Source organism: Condylura cristata, unplaced genomic scaffold (assembly GCF_000260355.1).
Source record: "Condylura cristata isolate star-nosed mole 26May11 unplaced genomic scaffold, ConCri1.0 scaffold00007, whole genome shotgun sequence".
NCBI classification, from domain to species: Eukaryota; Metazoa; Chordata; class Mammalia; order Eulipotyphla; family Talpidae; genus Condylura; species Condylura cristata.
Genome location: NW_004567108.1, coordinates 13,701,025 through 13,713,102, shown reverse-complemented (window position 1 = coordinate 13,713,102; position 12,078 = coordinate 13,701,025). Strand labels below are relative to the sequence as shown.

The following is a 12,078-nucleotide window of genomic DNA, read 5'->3' as shown; positions in this document are numbered from 1 at the left end:
TGGCTTGCTGTGCTGCAGAGAGGTGGAAGGAATAGGTCAGAAGACCACCGAAAGGCCAGTGTTAGCATGAGAAGAGGCTGAGGACGTGCAGCCTGCCCTGGTGGGACAACTATAGGCTTTATGCTTTGTTTTAACTTTACTTTCACACATGAAAGCTCTGCTTGCATTTTGAAAATGATGCAGTCACAGACGATGGGCATTTAAAGTGATTTTCAACCTGGGAAGAGAAGGGGAGGAAAATGGAGAACTTGCAAGCATGTTTTTGGGGTGGTGAGTGTGAGAGAGAGTGTATCCCTTTGTTTCGCTCTCTGTGGGGAAAGGATATATAGGAGGTTTCTTGATTTTGAGGGTTAATGTGGAAGAGAGGCTATGGGAGATTTTCACTTGGGGGGAGAGGGTATATGTAGGGGTGTATGCTCCCCTACATATCATGCGTTTTCAGGGGGCTGATATGTTGTATCAAAAGGGCCTTGATGGTGGTGGGTTCCAGCATTCCTGAATGTTGGCAAAGTGCATTTTCCTGATAGCCCTGTCAGCTACAAAGGTCTGGATTCAGGCCATTGTTTTGTTTTCAAGCACTTGTTGAATGAGGGTTCGACAGTCACATTGTGTCCTTGCAAGTCTGATTCTTTGTACGTTTCCATGTCTCTTGGTAAGACTGATTAACATAGTTCCTAACACCAGTCCTTTCTTTTCAAAGGGAGATTCTACTGTAGTTGGAACAAGTAGGCTCCGTGACTTATATGACAAATTCGAGGAAGAGTTGGGGAGCAGGCAAGAAAAGGCCAAAGCTGCCCGACCTCCGTGGGAGCCGCCCAAGACCAAGCTCGATGAAGATTTAGGTGAGTCAGAAGTTACGCGACAAGACTGCTTTTGATTTATTCCTTAATCCAGGACGTGGGGAAGTGTCCTTGAGATTCCCACATCAGAGTTTTCTCTTTATTTATTTCCTTTAACTGCAGTTAGTGAAATCTCTTCTGACCCTGTTTTTCTTAGTGTGTTGAGCAGAACATGTGAGTAGTGGCTTTTGCAAGGCCTGCTAGCTGTCATGCCCTCTGCAGCATTGTCCAGTCTTAGCATCAGAAAGACAACACTCCTGCCAGTGAACACAGGAGCCTGTTCCTGTGCCTGACAGGCAGGCAGCCTCTGGGGACTCCCCAGTGCCAGGGCACCCCTGGGTTATAGGTCACATAGCATGTGCCAGCTCCGGCTTTGCTCTGTTTGAAGGCTTTCCCGCCCGCAGTTAGTGTAACTTTCTCTGCTGATGTGCCATTGTTTTCTGTGGGGGCACCAAAGACATGGTGAGCTGTTTGGGGAAAGGAACTGCTTTTGCACGGTGTCCGTGGTCCCTAGTAGGGCACTGGCACACTCGGCTTGCCCTTGCTGCATGTCCTCTGCTCCCGTGTCTCCCAGGCTGATGGGCAGTCTCCAGGGTGGGTAAAGGCGCTGGCTGAAAAACTGTCCTAGGTTTGAACTTCCACCTCACCACTTGTTATGGGACCCTAAGGAAGTGACTTAATCTTTGCACCGCTCCCTTTTCTCGCTGGTGAAGTAGGAGGGCGGCGGCAGCCCCCCCCTCCCCCCACAGTACGGTCGATACAGCTGCGTAGGGATCAGAGCTGAGTGCGCTTGACTACAGGATCTCTGTAGGATTAAAGTTCTAGGCCTGTTTTTTTTGGTTGGTTGCAAATTCTCATGCAGTAAATTATAAATCCTTGTACAGTAGATCCTTCAGGCCGTCGTCAAGTTTGTGGAAATCCTCACTTAATGTCCTGACTAGGTTCTCGGAAATGGCGACTTTAAGCAAAACGACTTATAATGAAACCAAGTACTTAAATAATGTCATTTTGTTCAGTGTAGGCTGGGATTTCTTTTTTCTCATGGGTGTTTTAATGGACAACACTGAATGGGGCAGCGTTAGTTGAGAACCTGCGTAAAGCGCACATCTTAACTCTTTTCAAGCGTACAGCAGTGTTAAGTGCCTTCCCACTTGGCCGGCAGCCTCCAGAGAGCCCTTCCATTTTGCAAAACTGAAACTCTGTATCCCTGAAATAGAAACTCCCAGCCCACCTTCCCGCAGTTCCTGACAGTTACTCCTTTCTGGAAGGCTGCTCTTAGGTGCCTCATTGAAGTAGAATCATTACGTATTTGCCTTTATTTGTAACTGGTCTATTTCTTAGCCTATATTTTGGTCTTCTAAAACCTAAAATCTACTGCTCCTATTGAAAGGGGAAAGAGTGTACAATCGTGAATCTGGCATTCCTGGAAGCTCAGCCCTCAGCACGTGGTATTTTCCTGCGGGGCTTTGCTCTAGCCTCGGTCCTTGATGCTCCTGCCTCTGCTGCTGTCTGTAATGCTCCCGGTGGCTCCTTTCCTCTCACCTGCTCGTCGGTGGCCTAACCTAGCCCACCTCTGTCCCTGGATCCGGCACTCCTTCCAGGAAATCAGCTGCGACCCCTCTGGCTATCTCCCTTCCCTAAACTGCTCTGCCTTTACCAGGTGTCCCACGTTGCGTTTGCATTTCTTTGGCATTGTTCCTTCAGTTTACTTTCTTTCGCTGTTTTCTATTTCTTTGCTTCCTCAGCTGGATTGGGACACAGCTTAGAGCTCAGAGTGCATTGCTTTGTGCGCTTGACGGGAGTTGGCACTTGAATATTTGCTGAAGAATCAACAACTGCCGTGGCATTTGGAGGTTTGGGTCATGTGGAAGTCTCCACAGATATCCACCCTGTGAGTTTCTTTTTGACTTCTCTCTGTTTCTTCTCTAACCTCTACTAGAAAGTTCCAGTGAGTCTGAATGTGAGTCCGACGAGGACAGCACCTGTTCTAGCAGCTCAGACTCTGAGGTGTTTGACGTCATCGCAGAAATCAAACGCAAGAAGGCCCACCCTGACCGGCTGCACGATGAGCTCTGGTACAACGACCCAGGCCAGGTGTGCATGTTCACATTCTTGCTGTGAAGGTCGCGAACCCAGACTCTGCTCAGGACTCCAGGCGCCGATGATGCATGCTGGCTGGGGCTGCAGCTGAATTTTTCTCTCGGGTTTTGTGTCGCTCTTCGGGGCTTATTTCTCTTCAGCCCTAACGTTAAGCTCCAGAGCATAAGCACCCGAGCAGCCGTTCCTTGAATCATTTTTGACGATGTTTGTAAATTCTGTGTGAGGGAGCAGGATAATGGTGCTGCCTCATTAAACTTGCAGTAAATGGAGGGAGACAAATGGTGGGATGAGGGAGAGAGAACGGGGAGGTCTTTTTAAAAGCATTTCACCTGGAAACACAATATAGCAAACAGTGTCTTAAGTCCTGTCAGACTTCATATTTCTTCCTTGGTAATAGTCAATTCCTTATGAGTTCTCTTCCTTGTTAAGCCTGTTGAAGTTTATGATGTGCTAGCTGGACAGAATCATTTTTATTTTTAGTTTCTTTTTATTATGAAGCCATACAAATATAAAATAGTGTCTTTCTAAAAGATTTGTATTTCACACATTTACACTGCATACAAAAATAGTATCTGCTGCATGTGAAGTTATTAGATACATGTAAGAAGATAATTTTAAAGTTGTATTTTTATAAATAAATGCCAATGATTTTATATTAACTTGATTGCTCTTCTGGTACCTGCTAGAAGATAGAGCTGTCTTTTTTTCTTGATGTAATATGAATGTCTGGTAGAAATGTGCTTTGTAGACCTTCTAGCTTCCTTAGAATCGAGCAGAAATATTTGCAAATTTCAATGCATTTTAAAACTCACGTTGACATATTAAGCATGTTTATGACTTAAAACAAGGCGCATGGCTGGTAGTCCACAGTGCACATTTAAAGTGTCCAACCTAAGGTTTTTCTGTACAGCCACATCTATTTATACAACCCTCCTATCTAATTTTTGAACATTTACTTCTCCTCAGAGAATTCCTGCATATGATAATAACTGCTGCCCTTTACAGTATCTTGTCTTTTTAATGGGCTGTTGTTTTACTTTTAAGAAGCCCGTATCTTGGTGCCCATGGGTTCTTTCTCCTATCAGAGATGCGCATGTTTTTCTATACAGTCTTAGTGCCCTGAGACTATATAGGTGTTGAAGATTTTGAGATACACAGGTGTTTGGATTTTGTTGAAAAGAATGTAGGCACCCTTTTTGCTTTTCTAGAAACCCATAAGTACTGACTGAGCTTTTGACATTTTTCACCACAAGTTGTGACCAGCATGAAAGTATGTTGGGACTTAGGAGGGAATCGTATTACATCTCGCTTGCCAGCTGTTACTTCGGATAATATCTTCTCTTAATACTACTTCAGGTAGCAGTGTTATTCTCCTGCCCGACCACCTGGAACTGCAGATTTCCCAAAAGGACAAAGGAATCATAGTTTTCACTTTAATATTTCTTTTCAAAGTTCTACTGAGACATTTTCATTGGATGCATGATTTTCCAACCCTTAAAACTTTAAACACATATGTGTGTGTCACAGGAGCTTTTTATGCAGTGAGACATGGAACTCTATTTCCACCAAATTGATGCTTTGTCTCCCTTTTGATTTAGTATTACCATTTATTTTGGATAAACTCATGAAACTGGCTTTGAAGGTCTTGAAAGATTCTGGCCTCAATTCTGCTTGGGTTTTCTCTCTCTTATAAGTGTTCTTTTCCATTTGAATGGGTCTCCTGTCTCTGACCAGAGCATAACCTGCCTGCTTTTTCTTTTTCCCTCATACCAGTATCCTTTAGAAAAGCCATCATTTCTTCCTGTCCTGTTCAGCCCTTCACATGTGTGTCTCTGAAGCCTTTCCCGACTAACCATTGCAGCCAGCCCCAGAGATTTCTCCATCTGGACGCACATTTTGTTTCTTTTTAAAGAAAATTACTGAGCACGTCATGTATGTCTTCGAACAAATGATCCTGGCACATACCCTGCTCTCACCTCCCTCCCCCAGACCGTTCCCCTTGTAAGCAGCACCTTCCTCTCCGGGAAGCATTCAGGACTTACTCACTTACTGAATCCCAGTTCATGGTAGGAAACAGAATTCAGGTGGAAAAATAGACATTTGACTAACCCGATGAGTGTCGAAAGGTTTCTGCTGGCTGCAGAGATACCTTCGGGTGTCTCTTCTGAAAACATTTAATGTGCAGGTCACCTTCAGGCATTCTCTGTGTTCCTTCAGGCTATAAGTTATGCTTTTCTTTTGTGCAAGTGTCATTTTCTCTGAAATTAGAAGTAAGAGAAAGGTACTGAAAGGTGCTGAGAGAAGCCAGGGGCGGACTGTGTGCTGACTGATGTTTTCTGCTTGGCTGCACCAATACCTTGGGAATCCACACTTGTCACACAGTTTCCCTTTATCAGACAACATAGACAGTTGGCAGCTTTATTGGTTTTGGTACATCCGTTTAATCTTCTAACTGTGACAGCCTCTTCAGAGCTTTGGTACTCGTGACGTTAAAACCACACAGTTTCTGAGGCATCGGCATGCGTGGTGTGGATTTCCCCCCAAATAACAACGCGTTTCATTCTGTTTCTGACAGATGAACGATGGCCCACTGTGCAAATGCAGCGCAAAAGCGAGGCGCACAGGAATCAGACACAGCATTTACCCAGGAGAAGAGGTAACAGTTTGAATTATTGTATTTGAGAAGCTGAGAATCCAGAAGTAGACAGATGCTATTACAATTTTTTCCGATAAAGGAAATTATACCATGAAAATGTGTCTTCACTTTCCTTTATAGCCTTTGCTCACTGATAGTGGGACTAGAAAAGTTCTTGGCTTGGGGAGGTGGAGTGTGGGCATGGTGATTGAGGAAACTTGTCCAAGTTTTAGAAGGTCCTTTCTTTAAAATAGGCACGGTGTATTTTAAGTGTGCTTTGTGATTTTAAGTACCCTGACACTGTACATATTGTACCTTTTTTTCACATTTTGGTCACAGATCATTATGAATAACCCCAAAGGAATGGTCTTAGCGAGCGACTGCGAGGCGCAGGTCCTCATCCCTCTGTGTGCTCTGGTCTCTGTCCTGCCCCGTGTCCGGAGCAGGGGCTCTTTACCTGCGTGCCGGCCCCTGGTTCCTCGTGGAGCTGGAGGTTCCCTAAAACATCCGTGTTGTTGCAAATGACAGAATTTCTTTCTTTCGTTAATTGCTGAAGGCAGTCTGCTGTGTATAAACCTTATCTTCATCCTTGATGTGTGCTTGGGCACAAAGTGGCTTCTCTAACTTGGCTATTGTGTGGAGTGCTGCAGTCGACACAGGAATGCCTGCTTCCCTTCCAGTGACTGGGTTTGCATCCTTCAGATAGAGACCTAGACATGGGTTGCTGGATCATAAAGCAGACCTATTTTGTACTTTGGGAAGCCTTCACCAGACTTCAGGAGGGCTGGGTCAGTCTACACTCCCACCAAAAGTGTCAGAAAGTCCTTTCTCACTGCATCCTTGTCATTACATGTTCTGATCTTTTGGACCGGCTGTTATCACAGAAGTGAGGAAGTAGTTTCTGTGGTATTGTGGTTTTGGTTTGCATTTTCCTGATGAAAAGTGTTACTGAACTGAAAAGGCAGTATATTATAATAATAATTATTATTATATATTTTAAAAAGATTTATTTAGGGCCCTCCCTGGTGGCGCAGCGGGTTAAAGCACAGCATAAAGAAGCTTAAGCCACTTCCGCATGAGTTCGATCCCCACCTGCCCCGGAGGAGATCCACATGGCGGGGCAGACCTCTCCTGACCCGCCTGCTGCTCCCCTCAGCAGTGTACTTCGTCGATCTGCCTGTTCTGCTCCCCACTCTGTCTCTGGTGAATCCTCTCACCCTCCACATCTCTGGCCTGTACCCCAGTTCTGTATGAATAAATAAATAAATTTAAAAAAAGATTTATTTATTTATGCATACAAAACAGGGTACAGGCTAGAGTTGCAAGGGCAGGAGAAGATTCACCAGAGACACAGTGGGGAGCAGAACATGCAGATCAATGAAGTGCACAGCTGAGGAGAGCAGCGGTTGGGTCAGGAGAGGTCTGCTGCACCGTGTGGGTCACCTCCGGGCCGGGGATCGAACTCACACTGAAGTGACTACAGCTCGCTTGCAGTGCTGAGCTTTAGCCTACTGCGTTACCAGAGAGGGCCCTATTTTTATTATTTTTTAAAAAGATTTATTTATTTGTGCATACAAAACTGGGGTACAGGCCAGAGGTGCAGGGGCGGTGAGAGGATTCACCAGAGACAGAGTGGGGAACAGAATAGGAAAAACTGACAAAGAACACTGCTGAGGGGTGTGGTGGGTGAGATGAAAGAGGTCTGCCATGCCATGTGGGTCACCTCTGGGGCTGGGGATCAAACCCAGCACTGAAGAGGTTGCGGGCAGCTTTCAGTGCTGCGCTTGAACCCGTTGAACCACCAGGGAGGGCCCGGCAGTATGTTGTTAAAGAAAAATATTTGTCTGCTTTACTTTTAAACTTGTTTTGACTATTCTACCCCTAGGCCATCAAGCCCTGCCGTCCCATGACCAACAACGCTGGCCGACTTTTCCACTATCGGATAACAGTCTCCCCACCCACAAACTTTTTAGTAAGTATCTGACAGAATCAGATTTGATTTCTTTTAAAACAGAAATAGATTGCATGTATGTAAATACTTTAAGATGTGAGTAGGCTAAATACTGATTCAGTTCTTACATCTTTTAAACATCTCTTATGCTTTATCTTGGCTTTTTATACTTTTTATCTTGGCTTCCTCGCCTTGTCCTACTTTCTGTACCTTTTTCATTCCTTCTGTTGGGAATCATGTAATAGCCAGTGAATTATGGAGCTGTTCACTGGAGCTCCGGAGTTGGAAGAATTTGCAAAACATATTTGTAATTCTCAAAAATCAGTACATAACTTTATATATTAACTAGTAACCAGACAAGAAAATCTATAATACTTATGACAGTAAGAATAATATGTAATATATTTCTTTGTATTTGTAGTTATATCATCTAACTCAGAATAGCTTCCTTGAGTTATTTAGATAAAAAGGAACAGCAGGTGGCAAAACAAAAAGGTGCACTTGGATATTCTTTAGTACACTAAATTCTTCACGTGTAATATCTATATATAAAAGATTAATGTTCGTTACCTAGATGGAAAAACTATCTTTTTAGTCTACCAATCTTAATAATTACTCCATCATTAGCAGTTAGGATTAAAAATAGTAGGATATCAGAACAGTGTAAGATAAGGGGTCTCTTTATGCTTAGATCGACACTTATTATATTTTCTAATTATAGATTCAGTTTTCAGGTTGAAAATCTTTGAGATTATGTCAGACTCAGTTGACTGCAGTGTTTGGTGGAGGACTTGAGAACAGAACCCTGAGACCTATAGAACCTTCCAGGCAATATTCCTAGGCATTTGACCGTAGTGATACTGAGTAGTTTTTCCACTTGGAGCTTCGTGTTTCATGTGTTATCATCGTATTCCTGTTAGGACTCCTGTTAATTCAGAAATACTGTTCAGTGAGAGTAAGACAGGTAATATTGTGGGATTAAATGAAATAGGTTTCTAGAAGATGAAGCTGTGTCGCCTTTCTTCTCCCTCTTTGGTAGCCATAGCAAACTTGCTTGTCTCGGACTATAAATATTATTGAAGCTAGAGAATTCTGCCATGCATGAGAATTCCATCTAAAATTTTTACATGAAGTTTTCCCTGGTGTTTGGAAAAACTTTAATGGAGTGCTTGCAGATTTTCCTGTCAGTGGCTTCGTGTCCTGATGGATTTCTGCATATGCAAATCATGTCTTCTATTTAATTCATGGTTTGTGCTTCTGTTTGCTTTTAGACTGACAGGCCAACTGTGATAGAATATGATGATCATGAGTATATCTTTGAAGGATTTTCTATGTTTGCACACGCCCCCCTGACCAATGTAAGTATGTGCTAATTGGCCGGCTTTCTCTTTCCCTGTACCTTCTGCCTTCCCTTAATTCTTGCTTTCTAAAAGTCAAAATAGATTTCCTCTCATCTGAGTGCTAAGTCACATTTACTTTGTGTCCCTCTGCATGAACTGCAGGAAGTCTGTGGCGGTGTCAGGTGGAGTGTGACATCTGTGCTAATGAGTCACAGGTTTGCTTCACATTAAGTGGTGTAAGTAAACATGTGTCAGAATAACATTTTGAAAGTGTGAAAGACTGAAAAAGAAGCATAAACTGTGGAGTAAAGTGTTATAACTATTTTGGGTTAGGTGTCCTTCAAAAGAAAGTTGGAAAGTTTTAAGGAGAAGCTATTAGAGTCTGAGCATAGAAAAAGAAATAGGACTTGCTCAGGACATCTGGAGCCTGAATTAGTGATGTACCATTTCCCATTTTTTTTAAAGATTTATTTATTTATGCATGCATACAGGTCAGAGGTGCAGGGGTGGTGAGAAGATCCACCAGAGACAGAATGGGGAGCAGAACAAGCAGATGGATGAAGTACATTGCTGAGGGGTGCAGCAGGCGGGTCAGGAGAGGTCTGCTGTGCCATGTGGGTCAGCTTCCTGGCTGGGGATCAAACTTATGCTGTACTGGCTGCGATAGCTTCATAGTGCTGTGCTTTAACACATTGTGCCACCAAGGAGGGCCTTGATTTTTTTTTTTAATCAGATACTCAAACCCTTTGTTATACTAAATCTCAGTCTTGAGTTAGAAAGGCCTTTTGAAGTCATCTGGTCCAGCTCCCTCTTACAGGGCTTGCAAATTGCTTTACTAGTCTGATTTCATTACCTTACCGCCTTCTCAGAGGGCTTGCAAATTAAAAAGTTGAAGTATTTATGTATCAAAAAAAGTTTTTTACGGTGAGAATGTTTAAAATCTTCTCTCTTAATTCCCTAGAAATGAAATAGATCTCGTTTTAATTTTTAGGATCACCTTGATCAAAGAAGGAAAGCATTGTGACTTCAGAGAGATCAGAATTTAAATATTAATGAATTCTACTAGCTGTCTCATTTGACATCTCTGTCTTTCTAAGCGTTGGTTTCCTTGTGTCTATAAGGTAGAGACAGCAGTAGCACTGTTCCTGGAATGTGTATATCATGTTTCTTTTGGAAAAATGGAGAAGGTCTGAGTTTGCCTATTTCTTCTAATTTGTTTTTAATTCTTTATCTTCGTGATCTTGGACAAATGACTCTTCAGCATTATTGAAGTCTTAAGCACAAGATTTGGTCCTGAGAGGCCATTAACATTACATAAATTGTACTTGTTGCAATTGTTCTAAAGTAAAAGTCAGGACTGAAAAATTTCCTGGCTTCAGCATATATTTTATGTAAATATTCATGTTTTCAAAACTTGAGAACTAGTTTTGTAATGAGAAGATAAATCGTATCATTTATGTTAGAGATGCTGATAAAATCAATCGAGTTTTAAGCTGTGTGTAGTATAGTTCATAGGAATTAGATCCATCAAAGGTCTCTTGAATTTGAAATAGTTTCCAAGAAAAAGAAGCATTAAATTGCTTTGCTGGTTTGATTTCATCTACTTGCAAGAGCGAGCACATCAGGATGAAGGGCATGCAAATGACGGGTGTGTTAGCATCTCAACCGAATCTGGGCCCCCATAAGTTCTCTTGAACTCTTCTTGAAGTGGATTGAAAGCCTTGTTGACTAGAGAGCATTCTCAGGGGAGAATTTTATCTTTTTATGCAACACATTTGCAGTTACTTGAGCTGATGTTATAATTGTCAAAGACTTTGACAATTAAAGTTATAAAGGTAGATGTGTTGGAGGCATAATAATCTTATTGTCCTCAAAAATACAAGAAAACTCCTTGTTCATTTCCCTCCAGCTTTGGTTGGCTTCCTTTCCAGTGGCCTAGTGCTATGGATTTAGTCATTTAATTCCTGGAAGTAGAGAAGTTTAGTGAGGACTTTGTTGGTTTGTTTTGGTAGAATAGATAGTATTTTAGTTCATGTCAGTATTCAAACTCGTTTGAATAAATGATAGCAGAGCTTTATATTATTTAATTCATCTATTTTGCTCTAACCGTTGGGTGTCAATAAGTAGCATAAAGATAAGTTGGCTTTGCATTTTAGGGAGAGGAGCAGGTTTGAATAGCAATGATATCTGCCTTCAGATATGTTTGTCTGAGAAGGGCTCTCATGCCATGGATGAAAAACAGCCCCCGGGCCTCGAAAAAAATACTTAAGAGACAAGGTCAAAGAATTCCAGAAAGTGATTTAGTTGAAAAGTATGCGGCTAGGAGTGTACTTGCATAAGTTGGCCAGCAGAGTGCTTCAGCCCTGGGGAAGGAGTCGCGCTCCCTGCACCTGCCGCCACCATTCCCTCGGGCCCTGGCCCTTTTCTCCCTGGGATGTGCTTTCCTTGAGTAATAGTTTACCCCTGGGTTCTTGTCCCGTGCGTATGCTGCTCCACACTCCCATTTCAGATCGCGTGGAACGCGTGCCTACCTTGAAGCTCCTGCCCACCTTGAAGCTCCTGCCGGCACCTCCCCTCAGTGCAGCCCCACCCCCACCCCCCACCCCACCCCCTGGCCACTTGTCACTTCCGCACATCCAGCGCACATCCAGCGTTTGAGGTACTCAGGGGACAGCCTGTGGATTCTTTCATATTAATGTACTGTGATCTCTCTGGTTCCTTAGGCCAGAACCTGTTAGTTACTTCCTGTTCTTCTCTTGTATGCCCCTGTCAGGACGGTCACTTCGTATTGCAGTAACATCTGTGTTTAAAAGTTTTCTCCTTTCCAATCTTCTCTTCATTTGTCTCCTGGACTGTTCATCAGGCACCAGGTGGGTCTGCCGGTCTCCTGCTTAGCCCCCTGTGTGCCATCCACACACTTTTGACCTGGCAGCCTGCCCAAGTGGAAATGGTGATGTCTCGCGCTTAAAGTGCTGAATGACTTCTCATGGCTGTGAGAGTCCCAGCCCTTGCCTTCAGCAGGCTGGCAGGACGTGGCTCATGCTTTCCCCTCCAGAACCCCCTTGCTTTGCTCTCGCTATTCACTTCATCCTTTTCTGTGTGACCTAGAAAATCCCACCACATCTCTGAACTCAGCTAAACTGTCACCTCATCTTTTGTTCTTTTACACTTTGAGTTTGCTTGTTTTTTTTTTTTAATTACAAAAGTTTATTT

At 43.2% G+C, this 12,078-nt stretch overlaps 1 protein-coding gene across 3 annotated transcripts in view; it reads left to right on the top strand.

The window, feature by feature from the left end:
• Positions 1–12,078, top strand: part of DROSHA (drosha, ribonuclease type III) — a 102,492-nt gene that overhangs the window by 16,815 nt on the left and 73,599 nt on the right. For all 3 annotated transcript variants that reach the window (XM_004678069.2, XM_012721878.1, XM_012721877.1), the window contains 5 exons: positions 701–842; positions 2,779–2,933; positions 5,515–5,595; positions 7,460–7,546; positions 8,797–8,883. In XM_004678069.2, coding sequence (XP_004678126.1) covers positions 701–842; positions 2,779–2,933; positions 5,515–5,595; positions 7,460–7,546; positions 8,797–8,883 — 552 coding nt within the window. The remainder of the gene's footprint in view (positions 1–700; positions 843–2,778; positions 2,934–5,514; positions 5,596–7,459; positions 7,547–8,796; positions 8,884–12,078) is intronic.